At 49.0% G+C, this 25,092-nt stretch overlaps 1 protein-coding gene across 1 annotated transcript in view; it reads left to right on the forward strand.

Annotated features, from left to right (window-relative positions):
• The first annotated feature begins 220 nt into the window (after positions 1 to 220).
• Positions 221 to 25,092, forward strand: part of NEBL (nebulette) — a 381,507-nt gene continuing 356,635 nt past the window's right edge. Inside the window, exons 1-2 of the mRNA XM_055146583.1 lie at positions 221 to 401; positions 1,592 to 1,686. Of these exons, the coding sequence (XP_055002558.1) occupies positions 333 to 401; positions 1,592 to 1,686 (164 nt within the window). The 5' untranslated portion in view covers positions 221 to 332. The remainder of the gene's footprint in view (positions 402 to 1,591; positions 1,687 to 25,092) is intronic.

Here is a 25,092-nt window from a genome sequence, read left to right on the forward strand (position 1 = left end):
GCGCCCCGCCGCCGGCCCCCGCAGCGCCCGCCCCCGTTCCCTGCCCCCGGGTCGCGGCGCGCCGGTGGCTCCGGCCCGGCGGCGCGGCGGGGGAGCGCGCGGGGCGGGCGCGCGGGGCGGCGTGAGTCACCCGGAGCCGAGCGCGGGCGACGCAGAGCGCGCGGCGCCGAGCCCGAGCCGCAGCCCGAGCCGAGCCCGCCGAGCCCGAGCGCGCCGCCGCCCCCCGCGCCAGGCCCGGCCGCCGCCCGCCCCGCCCGCCGCGCTCCCGCCGGCCCGGAGGCGGCGCGGGGCCCGCGGGGGATGCCACAGCGGCTCCGCCGCGCACCGCCACCATGAACCCCCAGTGCGCCCGCTGCGGGAAAGTCGTGTATCCCACCGAGAAAGTCAACTGCCTGGATAAGGTGAGTGAGGGGCGCCGCCGCGCAGCACCTGCTCCCCGAAGTTTGGGCGATGCCGGGGCTGGGGGAGACCAGAGCGGCCGCGGGGTCCCGAGAGCGCGCCCCGGCGCCGTGGGAACCGGGGGAGGCTGCTGTCGGGGTGCGGGGCGCTGCGGAGCGGAGAGTCGGATCCGCGTCCACTCCTGCCCCTCTTCGCCCCGCGTCGCCCCTTCTTTCCCCAACACCCCTGCACCCCTCGGCCACGTCCGCACCACCGTGTCACCCCCAGGACGGTGACGAGGTGGACAGGCAGATAGTAATGACCGTGGCACCCGCCGGCTGCTGCCGCATTGCTAAGAAACATCCCAGCCCCGGAGCCTCGAGCCGCCCCCCACCCCCGCGCCCCCCACCCCGGAGGGCTGAGCCTCCAGCTCGGGGTTTCCAGGGCCCGTGGCCGCACCCGCCTTGCTCGGGCCGTGCCCCGGCGCCCGCGGGAGAGCCAGGCGCGCCCGGAGTGAGTGCGCACTGGAACCAGCCGGAGGCGTGCCCCGGGAATTCGAGTGGCGATCCAGAAGCCTCCTCCGAGGAGCCCCGTGTGCCCCTCCCGCCCTTCCGCCCCCATGCCCTCCAGTCGTCTCAGGAACTGGGCTGCCTTTCCCGCAGTTTGCCCAGGGATGCATGTGGCTCACACGGGCTCACGCGGTACTTGTTCCACGGTCGGCCTCCTGCCCCCTGGGGATGGACTCAGGCACGAAATTCAGGCACTTGGAAACACTCACTTCTTGAGCTACCTGTTTCCTCGTACCCCGGCTCAGCCTCCCACTCTGGCCCTTCTCCCGTCTGAGTCTGAGGTGCGGTGAATTGAACACCCCCACGATAGTCGCAGTGGGACTTTCTTTCCTTACCTGCCTTCATATGGGGACACTCAAGATGTGACACTTTTGGAGCCAGGAGGGTGCTTCCTTTGGACGCGGGTGACTTGGGTTCATCTCCGACACCCCATATGGTCACCTACCTGAGCACTGCCAGGAGTGATCCCTGAGCTCAGCTAGGAGTAAGCCCTGAGTATGCAAGGTATACCCCCCCAGAACCGCCCCCCCAAACCCAAAGCAAAGAAATAATCAAGCCTAAACAACAACAAAAGGATGCCCTGCTTCTGTATGCATCCTGAAAAGAACTTGTTCTGAAACGTGGGGCACTTATTTATTTTTCAGTATTGGCATAAAGGATGTTTCCACTGTGAAGTCTGCAAGATGGCTCTCAACATGAACAACTACAAAGGCTATGAGAAGAAGCCCTATTGTAACGCGTAAGTATTGTCAACACCGGGCCAGGTTCTGCCAAAGTGACTCACCGTGTCACCCAGGTGTGCCCGTGGCCACTGATCTCTTTATGACATTGCCTGTTCCTCTCTAAGGTGTTCTGGAAGGTTCTTTTTCATCTTTGGGTTTTGTTTGAGGGTCAGGGTGCAGCCTGAGGGACTTTTCCTTAGCAGCGGCTGAACTTTCACATTCAGCCTTGCTGTCTTCCCCAGCACTCCAGAGATACATGTCAGTTTCCATTTTCAGTATCCCCAGGTTGCCATCCTGCGACTTTCTCTCTGAACCCCGTTGCTAGGGAAAGGCATCTGGGATGAGTTGGTCTTCGCTGCTATTGTGGAGCTTTACAGGAGAAACCGTGGGATGGAGACATGGATATTTCCGGCCAGTTCATGGCACGTCTGTCAGCGGGGATTTGTGAAGGTGTTTTCTTTGGCAGGTTTTTCTGCAGGCATGCTTCTACCCTGTCATAATAGCAATTAGGCAGCATTTACCGTGCTTACCATGTGCTAGGTCTGTTCTGAGCGCTTAATGCATCATAGTTCTTCAGCATGCTGATGCCGGCTTGTATCACCCCTGGCGACTCACACTTGAATGCGGTTTATTTGATACAAATCCAGACCCTATGGACAGGTCAAAGACTCTGCTGCTTGGGGGAGGTGGCACTATTACTATCCCCACTTGGCGTCTGGAGAGACAGAAACCGCCAGAAGCAGCTCAGATCTCTGCCCCACAGGCTGTGAGGGGTTGAGCCTTGGCCAGGGTGTCTTCACAGGGCTCTGTGGCAGGCTGGGGGAGGGGACGGTTCAGCTGTCTGCAACCCCACCCCCCACAGTGGGCTTTTGGTTCCGATTGTCCAATCTTTTCTTCCTGGTTTATCTCTGGGACTTAATCAGCTGGAGGTGCAGAGGACCACTGGCCTTTTGGCTGGAGTGCGGTCAGAGGTTTGGACTTTAGGAAGCAGGTCCATTCAGATTCCTCAGAGAGGGACCTGGAGGGCCTGGGCTAATTTGGGTCTCCCTCAAGGTGGGATGTTATTGCAGATTTCCCAGTTGGGATTTGGTAATCAATTTCATGTGCTCAACACCCTCTTTTCCTCCTCCTCTCTCCCCTCTTTAGTGTTTTTTTTTTTTTTTTTTAATCTTTGTATTTCCTGCAGGGCCTTGCTTAGTGCTAGACGGAAACTTCTCTTTTCCTTTTTGTGTTTGGGCCACGCCTGACGGTACTCAGGATCCATATGTGGTGCTGGGGATGGAACCAGGTTTGTGAGGCCACAGACTCCCGGTAGGCAATGGCCTAAACCTTTATACCCCTCATACCCGAGGCTAGAAACTTTTTCAGAACTCAGAGAATAGGGGCATCCAACGGCACTCAGAACTTTCAGGATGAGTAAAGCCCAGGGATAGCCCGCAGGCTCTTACCTCTGACTGCAGGGCCACCTGGGAGAGCGGGGAGCAGAAACCCAGACTTCAGCCGCATGGTCTCCTGCCCCTCTCCGAGGCTAGTGTTGGCTGGCTGCTTCCAGATCAAAGGCAAGGGGCTGTAACTAGAAGGGAAAGGGCCCCTTCAGCCCATAAACAGGATAATTGCTCTTTGGTTAAAGGAAAGCGAACTATTCTTCCTGTAACTATGCCAGCCCGAGGCCTGAATCGATCAGGCTTTATGGACCACATCGAATCCTTTATAGTTCCATGCTTGGAGTTTAACCCTGCAGTAACAGTGCCGTGGGACTCCAGTCGGCCTGGAAGTATTGAGAGGGGAGGAGGAAAGAAGAGAGAATATGTGAGAACAGTATAGGACAGAATAGAATGTGATGCATAGAAATCTATAGTTCTGTATGAATGCGTACGTCCATTTACACTTGTAGAAAAGTAAAGAACTGCCTTAGGAAGAGAAATAATCAAAATCAAAGGACAGGAACAAAAAGGGTGCAACAGACCAGTCTTTGATTACACTGGGCCTCTTGGAAGTTCAGTTTAGTGCAATTAAAAAAGAATATAAAATTCTGTAGCAGGCGATGCCTGGCTGGTTTGCACGCCGCCTTAGTAGCGAACCAGATTTCCACCCGAAAAAAACAAAGGCTGGCTTTGTAAATGGGAATTGTCCTGCTACATTGTTTCCTTCATAAATCTGAGTCTTCTTTTGGATACTTTGGGAAGTTCTAAATGGAGTTTTGGTAGACTTTTCTCTTTAAAATTTCTTAGATTATTTGGCCCCTTATGAGTTTTAAGTCAAATGTTTAGGGGAGCAGAGTGATCTCTTTGCTTAATATTGAATTTGGCAGCTGCCTCAGCGAATAGAGAGGTGGGAAGATAGGAATCCAGCCTTACTGGACAAGTGGAGAGCTGATGTCTCAAGGGTTTCATTTAGTGTGAAACCCATACTTGGGCTTTATAACGCTAGCACCGGAAAAACGGAGCTTGGTCAGGTTGCAGGTCCTCACGGCTGGCAGAGCCCAGGCTGTGTGTCCTCATTTTTAGCTCTCGGCCAAGAGCACAGGTTGCCATGTCAAATCATCGGTCATCATGGTTTACCCTCGGGGGATCCCCAGGTCTTTGCTCTGGGTCAAGCAGTGCTTCCTGGGTCTTGGCCAGACATGCTGCCATCACCTCTCTGGGACCTTGGGGGGAGATTGATTCGCCTCAGAAAACTGCTACTGGACAGCAAGACATTAGTGTTTGTGTAGAGCCACATCTTCTTGCTTCAGGGGTTGGTTTGGGTGTTAATAGAGAGGCTTAAATGAAAATGTTCTTTCTGCAACTGTTTATTGTGAAAATATTCCTAATTCTTTCAAAGGTTGAGAGAATAACATAAGCATCTGCAATTCCTCCACTGAGAATAACTGTTATTGACATATTATCATATTTGCTTCTCCTTTTTTTGGGGTGTGTGTGTCACTCATCTGGCGATGCCTAGGGCTACTCCTGTTTCTGCACTTAGGAATTACTCCCTGAGGTGCTCAGAGGACCATATGGGATGCCCATAATTGAACTCGGTTAGCCACATGCAAGGCAATTACCCTACCTGATGTACTAGCTCTCCAACCCTTGCTTCATATTTTCATCTGCTCATAAATATAGCTATTTACTTGTTGGTGGGCCACTTATCAGTTTCTGGTATTAGGTCGGTTTCAAACAAGAAAGTATTTTGTCCCCCCCAGAAGATCTCATGCCTGTTCTAAGATTTTCTTAAAGAGTCACAGAACCATTATCACACCTAAGAAATTTAACAAAAATTTTATAATTACCTATCCTGTTTCCATTCACATTGTATCTGTAGAGCTGCTGATTTTTAAAAGTCAGACTCCAGTCAAGGTCAGATTTTCCATTATCCATAATTATGAAAATGACAATATTTTTTGATTATTGGCTATTTGTGATCAGTTTTTAAGTTTTGCTTTTCTTTCTAGTGATTTATATAAAACTCTCAAGAGTTTTCAGAAAGAGGAGTTTGGCATTTCTTATGAAAATATCATACATAATTAGCTTAAGAACAGTAAATATTAAAAAATGTTGAAAAATTCAAAGACATAAATATGGACACTTAGGATTATTATTATTTTTTTTTCTTTTTGGGTCACACCTGGCGAACAGGGTTTACTCCTGGCTCATGCACCCAGGAATTACTCCTGGCAGTGCTCGGGGGACCATATGGAATGCTGAGAATCGAACCCAGATCAGCCTCGTGCAAGGCAAACGCCTTATCCACTGTGCTATCACTCCAGCCCCTAACTTTTTTTTTTTTGCACTTAGGATTATTTTAAGAAAATGTAAAAGACTTCTTATTCAGTACCTGAAGGCAGTATTTATATAGGATCAAGTAGTATTTTCTTCAACTTAAGTATGTTTGCTTACTTATATTCTCATGTGTTTAGAGAATAAGCAAGTTTTCTGTTTGATTTCCTGCAATGGAGGACATGTATAAAATATAACTTACATAATATTTAAAATTTTATCTTTTCAATAGAATGATCAAAGTAGCGTACACACTTACTGTGTGATTGGACATAATACAAATTTAGTTCTTGATGCAGCCAGCTACACTATTAAAATATTTACAAAAAAACTGGTCTACTTGAGTACGTGCCTTGTTTTCAGAAGAAAGCCTTGATGTTTCAAAAGCAGGCAATGAATTCTTTAGCACATTCAAGATTTTTTTTTTCCAACATGGAACTTGCAAAGAAAAGGGTACTAAGCAATATTTTCATTGCTCAGAGCTGCTGAGAAAATAACACTAGATGATTAGACAAAAAACATACCTCACATTTGTCTGTGGATTTATATGCCAAGTGAAACTATAAACGTTTTGTTACCCAACACGTCACACAAAGAATATAACCCCCAAGGCCATTCGTCAGATAAATTATTTAATTTATTGTGTGTGAAAGTAAAAATTCCATTTATTATGTGTTCATGAAAAATACATTAGTCTTAGCATTTTCTGAGAAATATTACCACTTAGCCAGAGCCATGCCAAATGCCTGGCCAGTTAATGTACTGTCACAAAGATCAAGTTATTCGAGGTTGGGGGTGGGGGGTGGGGTGTCAGTTAATGATGCAAGAGCCTAGCCAATAATTTCTCCAAATCATCACTTTTGTAGAAATCTGTTTCTTTCTTTTTTTTTTTTTTTTGGTGGGGTCCAGGTTTGCTGCAGGAGGCCCTTGAACGTTGATTATGCCCACGTTTAATCTAACTTTTTTTTTTGCTTTTTGGGTCACACCTGGCGATGCACAGGGGTTACTCCTGGCTCATGCACTCAGGAATTACTCCTGGCAGTGCTCAGGGGACCATATGGGATACTAGGGATCAAACCCGGGTAGGCTGCGTGCAAGGCAAACACCCTACCCGCTGTGCTATCGTTCCAGCCCCTACTCTAACTTAGTTTTATGCCAGATGTATTCTGGGGCTGAAACAGCGCAAATGTCTGTGTGAGATGTGTCTCGCTGTCTTCCCAAATACACTTTCCTTTCACCAAATAGCTTCTCTTCTCATACTCTTGGATGACATTAAAGATCGAGCGGCAGGCATGCGGTGCCCCTGACTCTGCCTCCTCCATACTTGGCGAGGCTGGCAAATGTTTATTGAGGCCCAGGAGCCTGGAGGGTACAGTGTGGGCACTGCTCATTCGGAGCCTTCCGGGATGGGCAGCACCATTCTGCCAGCCTGTCCCGAGGGTGGGTATCTCGAACCTTTCTGTGACTGTGGCTCCCTAGTTCCTTACTGTGACCACCCCTCCCCCACCCCCAAATTGATGCATTTTTTCACCTGTGGCCCCTTGGAACTTACTGGAGAGACGCTCATGAACTGCTTCCCTATTGCTAACCTCTGCTTGGTGCCTTTACTTGACAGGGTGCTCCAAGGACGTGGAAGGAAATGAAAAATTCAAACCGAGACTTTTTTTCCACCAAGCCTGGCTCTTATCTCAGTGTCGGCCTTCGACCTGGTTCTATAAACATGCCAAGGACTCGAGAGTTCTCTCAAGGGCAGCGGGGCCTTCTCGCTTTTAGGTTAGCTTCCAGACTTCTTAGATTAAACGTGGGCAGTTTGGAGTCTTGAAGCCAGGCAGGACAGGATTTGAGTCCCACTCAGCCTCTGTTGCTTCCTCTGCAGAGCGGGACTATTTCTTGCTCCCCTGACAGGGGTCTGTGGACCCACAGGTTTGATGGGAAAACTCAGGTCGGGGCTTCCTTCTTGGGGGTTCCTGGCTCATAGCTGACCTTCAGTAAATGGGGGCTGCTCTTTGTTCCTCCGGGATACTGCTCGGAGGGCGAAGGGGGGAGGAGGGGAGAAGGGAGAACAGAGGCAAGGTGATGCACATGCTAGGCCCTCGGGGAGAAGGGTCTCCCCCGTTTCTCACTCTATGAGAGTTACCTCTCCTTACAGGGCTGTGAGCAGGAGAGAGAGAGGGGTGAGTGCGGGGTGGGGGGATATCAGGGTGCATTTGAGTCATGAAAAGAGTATTGTTTTAGCAATCGGTTTATTCCGCCAGCCATGTATGCAAATGAATGCATCGTTTGATGCTGTACAAATATTTTGACTGGTTGTAATGGTCAAAGTTTGAGAAAAACAAACCTAGTTCCAATGCGCCACGCAGAACACTGTTGGGGGTGGGGGTGGGTGGGGTCAGGGACACTTGCTGTGTATAGTGACTTCGAGAATGCTGCCTCCATTTCCACTTGGTCCCAGACCCGCTGAACCCACGCGTCCCCTTTCAGCCCACCTACCGCGCTCTGCTGGTCCTGAGGGAGCCGAGGCGTTACTCTGCACTTCCGTCAAGCTTAGGAGGCTCTTACCTGCCCCAGAGCCTGCCCCCGAGTGCTGGATGAGGGTCAGCTGCAGGTGCAGGTGGGAAGGTGGACGTCATGGCAGGGTTTAGTCCAGCTTCCTCCCTCAGTTTGGAGTGAGGCCCAGTGAGGCACAAGAGCTCAGACCGTCTTGAGGAGGTGCCTTAAGAGACGGCTTTGAGGAGCCTGCTCGGTGGCCGGGCAGCCCAGGCCCCCCAACATTTCAGAGCCCCTTTCTTGGCATGGACTCACAGTTGCCAATTCCCAGACCACCGATGGCATTTCCTCTTCCTGGTCTAGCCCTAGCTTCTCCAAACATGCCGTCTTCCTCGAAGTTTCGAGATTGGCATGTGTTTATTTTCTTCTGGGCTTGGATATAATCTGCAAAATGGGATAAACATTTCTACCCGGTGGAAGCTACAGAAATTAAGTATGTGCGGCGATTTGCAAGTCTTGGCACACCAGATGGCACCAAGGTGCCTGAGCATCAGTCCTCTCCTTGTACAAATGGGAAGCAGTCTCAAATGTCCCCCTTTTTTTTTTTTTTTTTTTTTTTTTTTTTTAAATGTGTAGATTTTTTAAACTTCAGTTTTATTAAATAGTAAGGTACAGTGTTTTATACAGTTATTCATAGCTGAGTTTCCAGAATATATTGTTTCAACACCAATCCCACCACTAGTGTTGACTTCCCTCCACCACTGTCCCCAGGATCGCTCCCATCATGAGTCAGTCTCTTTTGCTGGAATATCTTCAAGTTTGGTTACTGCAGTTTAGATCTCATACTTGCAGTGTTGTTAGCTCTGTAGTTTATATATGTATGTCTATCATACACCACATATGTAAATGCGCATGCCTATATCACATCTCTACACCACAATAAGCTCAAGACATCTGACCCCTTTCCCTGTTACCTCCTGGCAGTCTTTTCTTATTGCCACCCCTACCCCCAGTTTCTTTCCTTTATTGACCTTTTCATTTCTATAACCAAAGGTCAAGGGTAATCTGCACCATGCATTCATTCTTCCTGATATTCTTCTATATACTACAGATAACACATCTGGTATTTGTCCTTATGGCTCGCTTCACTCAATGTAATAATCTCCAGTCCCCCTTTAAGATAGGAGAGGTGTCACATAGTCGAGAGGTGCACTTGACTTCTGCAAAAGGACAGGCTGGTGTGCAGAAGTTCTTGTTCGCATCATTGTAAAATGCCTTCCCTGGCTGACTAGTGACAGATGATTCTAGAAACAGATGAGCCCGAAGCTCCCTGACGTGGGCCTGAGGTGGGAGAGGGAGGTTGTTGTTTTAACGGGATGATGGAAAAGGGAAGAAGACCCTGTAGGTGGACCAAATCCAAAGGGTTCCCTGCGTGCTTCCATTACCTTTTCAACCCGGAGCCTCTCTGACGGGATTTATTCTGTCTTGCTGTCACCCTGGAAGCTGTGTTTCACAGACATGCCATGTTCTGTCCCATTTGCACGTGCTTCCGGGAGCTGCCTTGCCCGTGTCACACCTGTGTCTCTATGATGATGTATTTATTATGGAATGATGTCAGATTAGAAAAGATTGGGAGACGAAGCCCAGTAAACATCTCCGAAGTCACGGGGAAACGCAAGGTTAATGCAAGATAGAGACGTGTGTGCTTAACGGGATATTGATTATGTGTCAGCGGGCCCTGGAGGAGTGCATTTCGCTCGGTCTGCTTAAACGTTTTCAGATGAGTGCTTTTCAGAGGCCGAGCTGTCCTGGGTGGGAAGGGCAGGAGGGAGAGAGATGCCCCCGCCCTGCCCCGGGCCCTCCTTGGTCCCCAGGGCTGCAGGCCCCTAAATGTTCCATCTTTAGAGGAAAGAGGCATCAGAATTGCTTGCCCTTTCCTTTCTGTGTTGTCCTCCTATCATTCATGCCTCTCAGTGACCTTTCTCAGAATGAGAAGGGGACCCAGAATGTTTCAAAGGGCTGCTGCAGATTCGACAGTCCTGCACAGGAAGGAGAAAATAGCTCTGTGTGTCTCTCTGGGCCGGCCTGCCCACGGGGCACAGGGGGAGCCGGAAAACAGGAAGTTGCAGTGGGCCTGGCTGTGTGGCTTGGACCACGCGTGGATGAGGGGGATGATGGTGCCCTGTCGCCAGCCGCGTGCTTCTCCTTGTGGCGTCCTTGAGGGAGCCGCTCTGTGCCCGGAGTCTGGCCTCAGTCTCATGGCATCCGAGAGAGCCCAGAGAGGAACTGGCTCCAAGTGTGCTTGTGGGGCGCCCCAGGTCGCTAAAGCAGGCTGGGGGGCTTTCTCCTCCCGCTGGAGCCCAGCAGGCTGAAAAACCATGTAAAGCCCCGGGATCAGGCCCCCCCCCCCACACCATGGTCCTTCTCCGGAAGACACGGGGAGAGGAACACGGAGAGAGCGTGGATCGGTGGGCTGGCGGGGCCTGGGAGGTGGACAAGACGGTGGCTTGGATGGACGGAGCTGGACACTGTGATTTCATTGGTGGACCCGGAGTGTGCACCTCATCAGATTAGGGAGTGCCCGGGGGCTCCGGGAAACGGTGCAGCCTCTGCCGCTGGGCTTGGTGGCTAGTTTTGTTTCCTTTGGGGGCCACACTGGGTGCAGAGCCTCAGGGCCTATTTGCAGCTCTGTGCTCCGGGGGTTGTCTGATCATGAGGTGCTGGGGATGGAACCCGGGCCTCCTGCACGTACCCTCAATAGATAAGCTACGTTTGAAGGTGGGGGAGGGCCTGCCTGGGACTGTGCTCAGGGCTTAGCCCTGACTGTGCTCAGGGATCATTCCTAGTGGGGTTGGGGGACACAGAAGGAGCCAGGTATGGAACTGCAGTGAGCCACACGTGAAGCGAGTGCCTTCACCCTGCGTCCTCTCCCAGCCCCAGCAGACAGGCCTTTAACGGTCTGTCCGGGCCGTTCTTCAGCACTGCCACGAGTCCTCATTGTGTGGAGTCCCTGCCCTTCTCAGGCCGTCCTCCCATGCCGGGCCAGCGGTCTTCCCGTTGTCCCCTAACTGTTCTTCTTGGTTGCATCTTTTGCTTTTTGGAGGCTTTCCCTGCCACCTCAGTTCTCTTCAGAAAACTTGGTTCTGGTCATGCTGCCCCTTCACACAGACCCCAGCAGCTCCCCATTGCCTTCAGAAGGAAACTGGCGTTCACACACACACACGTCTTGGTCTTCACATCCTGCTTTCCCCTCCTCTTTAGCTTCTTTGCAGCCCCATGGAACTGCTAGCTTGGATGCCTTTACCCAGTTTCTTATTTTCTCTTCCCCTGCCCTTCCCTCCCCTCCCCTCCTTTCTCCTTCCCTTCCCTTCCTTCTTCTCCCCTTCCCTTCCCTCTTTCTCTTCTTTTTTCTTTTTTTATGGATGGGGGTCATACCCGGCTGTGCTTCAGGGCTTACTCCTGGCTCTGTACTCGGGACCATCCTAGTGGGCTTGGGGGACCATAAGGGTGCCAGGGATGAAACCCAGGTCAGTTGCATGGAAGACAAGTGCCTTACTCTCTCTTCTATCTCTCTGGCCTCTTCCATCCAGTTTCTTAACTTAGATCTCAGGAGCCACACCTGTGAAGTAGGTCTGCTCATAGATTCTCTGTCATAGCATGAAGGATTCGTCGGCATGTCCCAGTGAGTTTAGCCCAGTTTCAGGCACAAGGCAAGGAGCTAATAAAAGTGAGATAGTTTTTGTTACTGGTTTGAGCCTTAACTCGTGCGATGCTTATGCCGTCGCTTTCCTTCAGAGGCCGTCTCCTACTCTTGCACACGACTGTGCCCACCGTGTGACACTGTTCTGACTCTGTCCTTAGTGACGCCTGCTCTTTGTGTGCCCATTGCTATTGCTGTACCTTCATAATACCAGTCATCTAAGAGTCTGCCAGCGGCCTTTGGCCACACACCAGAGGCCATTTTTCAATTTTCTTTTGCTCTTTTGGGCCTTTCCAAGTGGAGCACAGGGGACCTGGGGGTCACTCCCCACGTTACTTGGTCAACTGGGTTCAGCCGAGAGCCTGAGGGCCTTGGCCTTGTGTGGCCATTGCTCAGGACTTTCTGTGGTGCTCTGGGATCTCCAGCCCCACACAGCAATGATCAGGGGTCTCTAGGACTCTAGCCAATGAAGCCTGGGGGGCCAAATAGTTCTGGGGAACAAATCTGGGTCATTCATGTACCTAGCATGCACCTCAAGCCCTACCCTCTCTCCATCCTTGAGGTCATTTCTCTCGGGGTTGGATTATGGAAGTTCTTAGACTGGCGGTGGCCACAAAGCTGTAAGAGCTTTGTCACCTTTTTTCCTGGGGTGTAGGAGAGGCTTCCAGGCAGTGTTCAGGAATTCCCAGGAGCTGCTATGGTCAATATTCTGCAACTGGGCCTCAGAGTGTGGTGCTAAAAGCTTCGTCTCTGCCCTGGGTCTAAGAAATCACACCCCACTTTTGCAAAGTGGCAGTGAGTTCTGATGCCACCCGCCAGGAATTAGTGTTGGTTTCTCCAGAAGAGAGGTGTGCATTCCCCAGGGAGCCGGCCCTCACTTCAGAGAACACCCCTATTTGGACCAGCTGCCTCCAAACACGGGGCCTCCCCTCTCTCAGATGCAGGGCTAGCTGGCATGACTCCCCAGAATTCAGGAAAGTGCTCGACTCACAAACCCTGTTTCACTCTGAAGTTGGGATGAGTTGAAGGAGGAGGTGAGTGTGGAGAGGCCTTGGACGTGGGGTGTCCCCACCTTGTGCCTTGGAATTGGGATGTGTCCCTCTTATGGCATACACACCTTTCCCACCGGGAATCCCCATGGAGGTGGGTGTTTTATTGGTGTTTTGTTACACAGGAGCTGTGACTCATGAGCCCTGGGGTTGTTTAGTCTGCTTTGCTCACAGCCCAGCCGTCTGCGTGCTCACCTAGTGCTCCCCTGGAGTGGCCAGTAGGACCCCGCCTTGCTCCTCAACTCCCAAGAGGTTCACTCAGGTGAGGCTTAAAGGCTTCAGTGCATGACAAATATTTTCATGGACCCAGGAAATTCCATCTATTTAGAGTAACTCTCCCAGGAATCAGGGCCAAAGGCTCATCAAATTATTCTGTTGACAGTGTTGTTCTTTCACGTGACACATTTTCCATATCCATTATGGCAAGAATAATGGTCCAAACTCTACCATCTCTATTTAGTCACTGCAAGTGGGCAGAGACCTGTGAACGGTTTGTTGCTTGCGGACAGGAGGTGGGAGAAGGACTCTTGACAAAACTTTTTTTTTCTTCACACCTGGCAATGCACAGGGGTTACTCCTGGCTCATGCACTCAGGAATTACACCTGATGGTGCTCAGGGGACCATATGGGATGCTGGGAATTGAACCCGGGTCGGTCGTGTGCAAGGCAAACACCCTACCTGCTGTGCTATCGCTCTAGCCCCATGGCGAGCCCTTTAGACCCTTTTGAGAGAAAGTCAAACCTCAGCTATCCAGAGAGAACCCACTCAAAAATGGGTAGACTGCTCCCTCCCTGAGAGTCTGGGTGAGGCTTCCAGCTTGCCTTAGACAAAGGAGCAATAGGTATCACCTCTGTTCAGGTGAGAGTCGAAATTCCTAACCACCACTTTGTAGCTGAGCAGAGGCTCCGAAGAGTAATGGTTGCCTCCAGAGAGTCTGTAAAAACTCCTTTGTTACAACTAAGTTTTTCACAGCCTTCAGAGTGAACCCTTCAGGCAGCAGGTATGCCTTCATTATATGCCCAGACAAATTTTTTTTTTTTCTGGAAATAGTATGATTGGTTTACTCCCTGGAAAGAAATGTCTTTAATTTACATTATTGTCATTGATCAGTGAAAGACTTCTGTTCACTTATTGTCTTTGTTTTGAAGTAAATAGTTTTATTTAGGGAATATGTGGAGGAAGGGAGTGTGTGGCGGGAGGGAGAGAAAGAGAGAGAGAGAATGAATGAATAGAATGAATGAATGAGTGAATGAATGAGAATACAACATGTTCAAGAGAGAACATGGGGCTTCTGCAGAGGGGAAAGAGCAAAGGTACCTCATAAAGTAAAAGAAAGGAATTCCAGAATGGGGATGTGCTAAATATTCTCAGGAGACTTTTTGCAACGCCATCATTTCCCTCAAGTTCCCAGAACATCACAAACTCAGGAGGATCTGTGCTCCCCCACCCCCCGCCCCGTGCCAGCCCCCTCTCCCTTAATTCTTCTCTTTTTGCCAGTGACGTAGTTCTCTGATTTTCTTAACATTAAGTGAAATTCTATTTAAAAATTTCTAGATGCTTAAGGCACATAATAATTAAGGGTTATTCCTGTCAGGAATAGAAACAGCATATTAAAACAGTTCTTCCTCAGAGACTGCTAAAGAAGGAAAATCCTGTTTAGAAGGTTTGCCTCTGTGGTCTTTTTTTCCCCCCCTTTATTTTCTTTTCTAAATGGTAGTTATATAATGTCAGGTTTAATTGGCCGGGAGCGAGGAGGCGGGTTTATTTGTATCTGTGGTGTCTGCTAGTACCTGAAGAGCTGAGTGGGCAGTGACAAGACCTGTCATTTGTATGTGGGGGCTGCCGGCCAGGCCAGGACATCACCGGCCTCGTTGGTGGCAGTTGGACAGTTGTTGAGAGAAGAGGCCATTGTGTTCGCCTCCTCCAAGCAGGGGCGGTTGGTGGCTGGCCGCCGCTGAGTCAACATGTGTGGACTGACTAAAATGAAGAGCCATCCTGAGGCTGGCCTCTGACTCAGGAGAGATGGGCTCTCAGGGCTGAAAAAATTGATTTCCCAGCAGGAGAGAGAGAGAGAGAGAGAGAGAGAGAGAGAGAGAGAGAGAGAGAGAGAGAGAGAGAGAGAGAGAGAGAGAGAGAGAGAGAGAGAGAGAGAGAGAGAGAGAGAAAGCGGTGACTTAAGGAAAACAGCTGAAAATGGAGAAATGGAGGGAGGGAGGGAGGATGGAGTCATCCTCAGGAGACCCCCAGGGGCCTGCTGACCGTTTTTGATCCTGTGGGCCAGCACACAAGCCCGCCCAGGGGACTCGGAAGTAGCCGCCCCCAGGGTGCAGAGGGGACAGGTGGGAGGGAAGTTGGGGTGGGCTGTGTTTGTGGCTCCTGTGCCAAGAAGAAACACCCTCGTAGGTGGCTCCCCGGAGGAACTCGAAAGTGAAAAATGATGGAGACTCTGGATGAGAAGGAGGTGCAGGAGCGGCCGCCTGGGGCCGAGGTGGGTGGGGGCGCGTGTCCAGAGAGAACCCCCCACCCGCACCGTTTCCGGGGCGCCTTGCACCTTGGCACCAGGGAGGCGGCAGGCTGACAGCCGCCCCGAGTTTCAAAGGGAGAGTCTGGGCGGACTTTCTGCTGGGCTTTGTTTCCAGACTCCGCTTCTCAGGCTGCGCCCACTGAATGGGGAGAAGCAGGGAGAGTTGGCGGGCGCGGGCAGCCGGGCTCGGGAACAAGCGGCCTCTGTTATCTTGAAGTTCATCAGAGCAAAAGCAGGAAACGCTGTCCTGACACGCCCAGGCTTTCCGACAGACAGCCTGTGCAGAGAGCCAGGAAACCCACCGGGCTGGAGCCCCGGGGAGCCCCGGGCTGTGTTCCAGGCTCCCGAGAGGTAGGGGCCATGCAGGGCGCAGGGTTCGAGTCCCACCCGTCACCAGGAGACGGCAGAGGTCCTCAGCACATCTCTCTTAATTACACATTTACTGACGAATCCAAAGAGAAGTGGGTCAGAGAGAAGATTTGGAGAAAATAAAATTCTCAGGGGAGGTGCCCTTATTATTTCGGGGAGAAAAGAAGGGGGGGAATGTGTTGGCGGAGGGACGTTGACACCCATGGTAGGATTAGGGTTGAGATAGTATAGGCCTGAAACTCAGCTATCCACAGCCTTCTACTGGTGGTGGGTTTGGTGTTAGAATATTGAATGTAATAAATTATCGTGAACAATCGTATATATCCACACATACATATATATTACACACACACACACACACACACACACACACACACCAGTCACCCCAAACCAAAAAACAAAACATCTGGAACTTTGTGAGTTCAGACAAGTATAACACTCAGTTTGTAGAGGGGAGGGAGCCACAGTGCTCAGACAGTAAACAGAGGGTTTGAGAGAGTAGTGACCATAGCAAGCGGCACTTTGTGAAAAGTTCTGGAGCTGGAGCGATAGCACAGCGGGTAGGGCGTTTGCCTTGTACACGGCTGACCCGGGTTCGATTCCCAGCATCCCATATGGTCCCCAAGCACCGCCAGGAGTAATTCCTGAGCGCAGAGCCAGGAGTCACCCGGTACATCGCTGGGTGTGACTCAAAAAGAAAAAAAAAAAAAGGTCTGCAGACAGATGAGTTTCAGTTTATTTTTATTTGTTTACTTTTTAGTGAAGCTGGTAGTTTTTATCCAATGAAACTTGCTTAGGAAGGTTGAGAGGAGAGAAAAAGGGGAGCTGTGTTCAAGAGAGAACATGAGCTTCTCGAGTGGAAATAAGCAAGCAAAGAAATAGCACAAGCAAGCAACATGGGCATTTGAAGGAGAACAGGGCTTGAGGAGAAACCCAGGTGGGTTGTAAAGTATTTATAGGCCATCATACAGGGGCTGTGGGCACCCCAGTTTTATCCCCAGAACCACATCTGGACACCTGGGCATTGCCAGTGGTAATTCCAGAGCACAAAGCTAGGAATAAGCCCTGAGCGCTGCCAGGCGTGGCCCGCCCACCCCCAGTAAAGAAAAACGAAAAACCACTTACATCTTGAGAAAAAACGATGACCCATTTCTTGGGGAAGATAAAGATGCCGGAAAAAAGTGTAGTTATTTATTCAATTCCCATTTACCTTTCATCCCTCTGACCAAGAAGACACTTGAAACCAGGAAAGATTGGTAAGCATCACCAAGGAATTACAACTAGGAGAGCCAAGATGAGACATAAGATCCATCTCTAAATAATTTTACTTTAGGTACTATGGTCTGTAATTCCCTTAAAGGCAGGGTTTTATGCACCCTTTAAGCTTCCCAGCCCAACACTTCCCTCCCAGTGTCCACGCCCTGCCCCTCAATGATGGTCCCCGACTCCTTCTATAGCGATGCGTCCTCCTGAAGACCAGTTCTCAGTTTCTGTTGCTTTAAGCATTTGTTATTTCCTCATTATGTGTCCTTAAATCCCACCCGTGGGGGAGATGATTTTGTATCTGTCGCTCTTCTTCTGACTAACTTCACCCAACCAGATACTCTCCAAATCCGTCCTCAGAGCAGCGCATTTCAGGCCATTATTTATGGGAATGTAAGTAGTTTGGTTCTCTTGGTCCAGATACATTGTAGCGTAGGACCCAGGAACATCCGTGGAACCCAGCGACGCAGTTGTTACCAGTGAGAGAGGGTGAGGTGGGTGGGACCGAGTCTCTGCTCAACTGGTTCCTTCACAGCTGAGCCTCAGTTTTCTTATCTGTGAAAGGGGTTGTTGGGTAATCTGGCCTCTGCCGAATGAGGGGGCTGTGCCTCAGGTGAGGGCAATAGTGCTGCATACTGTTCCCACCTGGGTTGCTCTAAGGAACAAACCAGATCATCTGAGATGTGGCCTCAATGTCAGGTCCATGGAAGCCCTCATCACGTTCATTACTGCTTGTTTTCTCTCAGAAATCACCTGCCAAAAAGAGCACTGAGCTTTTGGGGATGGGAAAATATTTCAAATCTGAGAATGGGGAAGAGACAGATTGTAGAAATTAGAGCCTCATACAGTTGACATTCATTCCTGGCAGAATTGGACTGTGGAGAAGAACAGAATGGGTTGTGAGGGCTTCAAAAATAAAAAGTCCTCACAGCTTCTGTATCCGACTGTTGCCAGACCTGCTGTTACAAAGGGCCACGACCTGCAGGGCTTTGCCAGTAGAAACACACGGTGTCACAGGAGCGAGGCCCTGAGTCCTGGAGCCGGTGTCTGCGAACTGGTTTCTCCTGGGAGCTCGGAAGGACGTTGGTTGTGGGTCCCGGAGTCTCCGTCCTGGCTTGTTGATGGTTGCCTTCCCTTTGTGCATTTTTCTGCCTCCAAATCCTCCTTTTTAGAACAACAATCTGATTGGATGAGGGCCTACCCTAGTGGCCTCATTTTAACGAACTTTCCTTTTGTATCACTGTATCACTGTCATCACGTTGCTCATTGATTTGCTCGAGTGGGCACCAGTAACGTCTCCATTGTGAGACTTGTTAATATTTGATCTCCTCACAACTTGAGGTTTTGGGGCTTAGCACTTTAACAACCTTTTCTGGGGGAGGGGGTGCTCAGTTCACCCCCACTTCCCCAACAAGGTCATTGCCAAGGAAAGCAAAATTAGCTCTAATGTTTGATGGTATAGAAGAGAAAATTCTATGGAGTGTTCAACTTTGAATTTTCAAAAAGGTATTCAAGTGTTGTTAATTTTCATAAATGGAATTTATCTTCCCCCTTCTTCCAGGAAGCTTAACCTGCATTTGAATTACACATTGTTCACAGCATCCGTTTCTTCATTTGACATGTATATTCTCAGGTTCTCACTGTTATTTTCCAAGGTGTCATATTCTTCTTCTCTTCCACCTGGGACCTTTCCTTGGTGACCTTCTGAAGCACAGTAAGCTTGTGAAACAATTATGAAATTATTCTTTGATGGATTGTTCCAGCTTGCAGTATGGTATTAAAATATTTATGGGAAATAAATTTTAGTTTCAAATGGAAAAGGCCAGAAGAAATATAGTTTAAAATTTTTATCGGAGATGACACAGCTCCTGCCACTCTATTTTAAAAATGGAAAAGAGAAAATCTTCCTGACTGTGACCCAGGTTCTAGTTCAGAGGCAGGATTCTGGTGTGGAGATGGGTGATAAATTTTCTTTCTTTCTTTTTTTTTCTTTTTTCTTTTTTGGGTCACACTCAGTAATGCTTAGGGGTTACTTCTGATTCTTCACTCAGAAATCACTCCTGGTGGTGCTCAGGGAGCCATATGGGATGCCAGGGATCGGACTTGGGTCGGCCACATGCAAGGCAAACACCCTACCCACTATACTCCTATCACTCCAGCCCCCCAGGGTGATGATTTTGGTATTAAAAATCAAGAATTCTGCTTTGGTGTCAGGATTTATTTATTTTATTATTTATTTTATTTTATTTTTTGCTTTTTGGGTCACATCCAGCGTTGCTCAGGGGTTACTCCTGGATCTGCACTCAGGAATTACTCCTGGCGGTGCTACCATAGGAGATGCTGGGAATCGAATCCGGGTCAGCCTCGTGCAAGGCAAACGCCCGACCCGCTGTGCTATCGCTCCAGACCCTGGTGTCCAGATTTAATGATTGATTTTATTATGAAATTTCCTTTGTGGACTAAAGTCTCTTAGATATTCTCTTAAGAATAACGAATCCTTTCATGCTTTGGTCCAGCACTGAGGGGTTTGGGTCTTGGCTTTAGGACCGAGGTGAGCGGATTGGCATTCTCCTTCTGGAAGGGGTGTGTGCGCTCGATAAGGCTGCTCTTGGCTCTGGTTTGTTTTCAGTACACTCGCTCCCTGGTGAGCCTGTTCTCCCGGGTGAGCTGCCCCACCCGATGGTAATCTTGCCCTGTGCCTTTTGAAAAGCAGCGTTCTTCCTCCACCCTTGCTCCCCACTTGGAAAACAAACCCCAAACATACTCCTCCTTTTCCTCTCCATAATCAGATCTTAACTCTCAGAGCCTCCCAAGGGCTTATATTGTTTCTATCTTTAAAATTGGTCTTTGACGTATCATTGATGTGCAGTAGCTTGGATTCTGGGGTTAAGCTTCACCGCTCTGTGTGGGTAGAATTGACCCTCGGTTCCCACCACCAGGAAGCCAGGGACCCCTTCCTCTGACCCAGCTTCCTCCTTCCAGTGCTTTTTCCTGCCATGGTTTCATAGTCTCAAAGTTACTTGTGTTGTTTCTTGCCAGTTTGTTTGCTTCGGTTATTCATCTTCCACATATGAGTGAAAACACCTGGTGATTGACTTTCACTTACTGACTTTTTTTTTATAAGAATAAGCCCAATCATTTCAAGTTCCAGCCATTTTGTCCCAAAGGTGGGATTTCATCTTTTTTACATGGCAGAGTAGCATTCCACTGTGAATAGAGATCACGGCTTCTGGACTCCGTCCTCTGTAGATCATATAGTTAGGTCCCCTTCTCTGGTTTGTTTTTTGTGTTTGGACCACACTTGGTATGGTCCAGGGGCTACTCCCAGATCAGTGCTCAAGGGTCACTTTTGGTGATGCTTTGGGGACAATGTAGTGTCCGGGTTGGACCATTATCTCCAGCATGCAAAGTATTGTGTCTCTATCCACGGCATCCATCATTCTGACTATGATATGCCTTGGGGATTTTCTATTTGGGTCCCTTTTAGCTGGCACCCTTCGGACTCCTTGTATCTGGATGTCTGCATTCTCTAGCTCTGGGAATTTTTTAGCAATGATGTATTTAATTGTGTTTTTTTTATTGGGATTGGTTCCGTGTGGTTCCAGCACTCCCATGATTCTTATGTTGTTTCTCCTGAGGTCATCCCCTAGGACTCTAATTCGCTCTAGAGCCATTTTGAGGTCTTTTGCCATTATTTGTTGTTCCCTATATGCTTTGTGCAGCTCATCTTCAAGCTCACTGATTCTGTCTTCGGCTGTAGTCATTCTACTATTGAGGGTTCCTACCGAGTTTTTTATTTCGTCTACTGATTCTTTTAGTTGTGTGACTCCTGTTCGTAGCTTTGAGATTTCTGCCCTCATTTCTTCCTGGATTATCTTGGTGGACCGTTCCAATGCTGCATCCATATCCTCCCTTAATTTATTGGAGGTTCGTTCCATAGTTACTTTGAGTTCGTGAACCATCCTCACAATTTCCTCTCTGAATTCTTTATCCAAAAGGAGGTTGTATTTCTGGGAAGCCGCTGCTGAGGTTAGTGAGATATTTTCTTGGATCTCTCCTGGTGGTGGGGATTTTCGCTGTTTCTTCATGTTGTTATGGGCTTTACTATCCGGTGGTCTCCTTAGCTTGGGAGGGGTCTCAACTGAAGATGTGGAGCTATGCTCTTTTCACAAAGGACTTTTATGTGCAAGTTGATGTGTTCACTGACAGTTTTTGTGAAATTAGGATAGGCTAGGTTACTTGACTATTAACATATAGTGACTAAGATGACCAGGGAATTCTTCAGAGGAGTGGGTTCTATCAATTGTGGCCAAAGGAGAATGCACGGAATGGTAAAGAAACATGTGCTCCGAAAATAGGCCACGCCCACTTTTGAGGCCATGCCCCATACGGTGAGGACACGCCCCTAACCAGCAGAGTTGGGGGTGGTCAGGAACGGACTGCGGCGGCCCAAAGGTGCCAGGCGGGGGTGGGGGCGTCAGGGCTCGCCCCAAACCTCGGGCAGGGAACGGGGAGGGGGCTTCTCCAAGCTGGGCAGTGTCTCCCTCCAGCATGCAAAGTGAGCACGCAGCCCATTGAGCCATCTCTCTGGCCCCTTTATGGCTGCTTTTTGACTGGGGCTCATCCGTCCACTGACAAGAGACTAAATGGGAAGCTTTTTGGGGGTGTTTCAAAAAAGGGCAAAGTTAATTTTCAGTTACATTGGTGTCATTTCTCCTCCTCCTCATAAATGAATGCCCTAGATTTAACTTTTTCTTACATTTTTCTGCTAGTTCTGTGCTCCCCCCTTCCCCACTGGAACAAACTTATTACAGGACAATGTTTTACAATACTGGTTTGGTTTGGGGCCACACCTGGCTGTGCTCAGGCCTTACTCTTGGCCCTGCCCTCTGGGATCACCCCTGGTGGCTCGGAGAACCATATGGGGTGCTGGGGATTGAACCTGCAAGGCAAGTGTCCTACCTGCTGTACTATTGCTTCAGCCCCGTCTTACGGTACTGTTCCTGCTAGTTTCATTCATACCATATCCTGACACCTTACAGTGTCAGCTTCCCTTCACCAGTGTCCCGTGGTCCCCTCCATTAACTCTTAGGCCCTCTTCCCCTGGGTACGCTTGGTTCTAGAGACCGATTCTCAGGTTCTGCTATCTTTGGATATTTGTTGTTTTCTTTTACTGAGTTTCTTTACGTCCCACATATGAGAGAAATCATTGTGTCTCTGTGCCTCTCTTTCGGACTGACTTCACTCAGCGTGACGGCCTCCAGTTCCGACCATGTAGCGGCAAATTGCATGATTTCATCTTTCTTATAGCTGAGTAGTATTCTGTTGTGACTATAGATCACAATTTCTTAACCCACTCATCTGTTCTTGGGCTGTTTCCAGATCTTGTCTGTGGTGACTAGTGCTGTGGGAAACACAGGGCACAAATGTCTTTTCAAAACCGTGTTTTTGAATCTTGGGGTAGATGCCTAGAAGCAGAATTGCTGGGTCCTATGGAAGCTCAATTCTTATTTTTTTTGAAACGTCTCCCTATTGGTTCTTTCTCTTCTTATGAGTCGAATGGCCAGAAATTAATTCAGCCTGATGGTAGTGTTATGGGTATTTTTTCCACTTTTCAAATCTGATGTAGTCGTGTGTCTTTTGAGAACCAGCAGGGGCTGGCCACGCAGGGCTGCCTCCATCTCTGTCCTCATCATGTAGTGAGAGTTGGTCTCTGCGGACCGAATGCTTCTTAGAGGAAAAGAGAAAGGGCCTTTTATTTTATTTTTTATTATTTTTTATTTTTTCAAATTTTTTATTAGTGAATCATTGTGAGGTACAGTTACAGACTTACAGACTTTCATGCTTGCATTTCGGTCATACAATGGTCGAGTGCCCATCCCTCCACCAGTGCCCATTTTCCACCACCAATGGTCCCAGCATCCCTCCCACAACCCCCACCCCACCCTGCCTCTGTGGCAGGGCATTCCTTTTTGCTCTCTCTCTCCTTTTGGGTGTTGTGGTTTGCAATGGAGGTATTAAGTGGCCATGATGTTCAGTCTACTTTCAGAAAGGGCCTTTTAGAGAGAACAGGACACAGGCACCCTCGCCTAATCAGTCCTCTTTCTTGAATGGGGCAATGCTCTGTTGTTCTAGTGTCCTGGCCCCAGAGAGCAATTGTTCGAGCCTTCCTAATACAGCCATTACCTGGGTATTAATTTTAAAGCAGAACTATTAAATCTGTACCCAGGATTTCAAAAGGATCCAAAGGTCACACCATCCTCTGATACTTGGCTGGGTGGTGCTTAGCTTGACAGTCGGGTGCTTGGGCCTGGCAATGCTTGGGATACCAGGGTCACAGAGAGCTCAGGGCCTTTGCACATGCCATGCTTTCATTCCAGCCCTTTCAACCATCTCCTGGGCTCTTGTGTAGCTATTTCAAGTTGCATCCATCTTAAAATTATTTTAGCTGTTTTCTAAGATCTAGGATTTATTTTTGGGGGGGCAGGGGTACGGGGAGGATAGATTTTGGGAATCAAACCCAGAGGCTTTTATAATCTTCCTCTACCACTGGGCTACATTTGTTGTCGCAAGATTTAGATTTTGAATAAGAGCTTGAAGGGGAAGTTCTTTTTCCCTTTCCCTGAGCTTTAAACTTTTGTGAAAACAAATCTCTGGGCGGAATCTATTATGGAGATTGTTAGCTGGAAGACTTCTGTGGGTGAGGGAGAGGCATACACTTGGGCCCTGCAGCCTTTTGAATAATGTAGAGAGCTGTGCTGCCTTCATCTCTCACTGTTCTGTGTTGTGAGTTTTGAAACCTGCAGGCACTGTTGAGCCCAGAGAGGTGCTCGGAGAGGAGTGGGTCACGCTGTGTGTGTTTACACTGAGGCTTCCTTGCTAAACTGGACGTGAGCGCTAGCCTTCAAGAGTATTTGTTTTCTCCATGGTGTTCCAAATGTGTGGTTTTCTCACCTCATTTGGGGACTTGTTCCTATCCACACTGAGTCGGTTCTGTTTATTTTCCTACTTATTTTGCAGCTTGGTTGAGATATAATCGCCGTATACCATGGCGTAAATACAAGGTCTGCGGCGTGTTGATGGGATGCAGTTAGTTACGGATTGCAGAATTATTGCCACCTCCATCCCATAACACAATTACCATTTATTTTTTTCCTCCTGTGGTGAAAGCATTTCCGACTTTCCCTTTTAGCAGCAGTCCAGATGAGCACAGTTTTACCTGTAATTACTACCGTGCACTTTGGCCCAAACTTGAGATTCTTCCTGCTGCATGCCTGTTCCTTTGACCCACATCTCTCCATCTCCGTGACCCCAGCCCTTGGGAAGCACCCCTTCACTGTCTGTTTCTCTGAGTCTGGGTTTTACAGATTACACATATAAGCATTCTGATATGGAATTCAAGTTCATTTTACGTATAAGCATTTCTCCAAAATGCTGAAGGCAAAACATTTCTAAAAAACGCCTACCATGTATGGACTCACTACGAGCCTTCCCACTCCATTATTTCTTTTTTTTGTTGTTGTTGTTGTTTTTTTTTTTGCTTTTTGGGTCACACCCAGCGATGCTCAGGGGTTACTCCTGGCTTTGCACTCAGGAATTACTCCTGGCGGTGCTTGGGGGACCATATGGGATGCCGGGGATCGAACCCGGGTTGGCCGCGTGCAAGGCAAATGCCCTACCCTCTGTGCTATCGCTTCGGCCCCTCCATTATTTCTTTGTGTTGTCTTTTTACACGAGGCCCCACTGAATAAATCTAAAAATAGTCCTGTATTTCAGGTTGTAAAGACTTGCTCTGTATTTCTCTTTACATCCTATTTCAAGAAGCAACTCTGTCATAGACCAGCCTTTGTGAACTTGGTTTCTCCATAGTTAAGGGCCAAGGCATTGAGGTCACACATAGTTTGATCTGAGCTCAAGAATCAATTGGAAAGTCACCTCAGCTCTCCATTCTCCATAGTTTGTCTGTTCCATGTGGACAATGATGGCTCCAAGTCCTAGACTTGAGAGGTTCTATGACATAATGCTTGTGGTGTTAATCCAGAAATAATCCTAACCCCTAGGCCACCAAGGAAGGCATGGACCATCCACATTACTGTTACCAGTATTGTATGTTTGTGAACTTAAAGGTGCAGGGTATGGGCTAGGCAAATTGGGGAAAGTTGACTGGGCATTTTGGAATTCTAGGCCTTAGAGAATCCATACAGTTGGATAAAGGGAGGTTGTGCCTAAGGACATCAAGACTTTGATTCTCAGTACATAAGACCATGTT

This window comes from Sorex araneus, chromosome 9 (genome assembly GCF_027595985.1).
Source record: "Sorex araneus isolate mSorAra2 chromosome 9, mSorAra2.pri, whole genome shotgun sequence".
Taxonomy (NCBI): domain Eukaryota; kingdom Metazoa; phylum Chordata; class Mammalia; order Eulipotyphla; family Soricidae; genus Sorex; species Sorex araneus.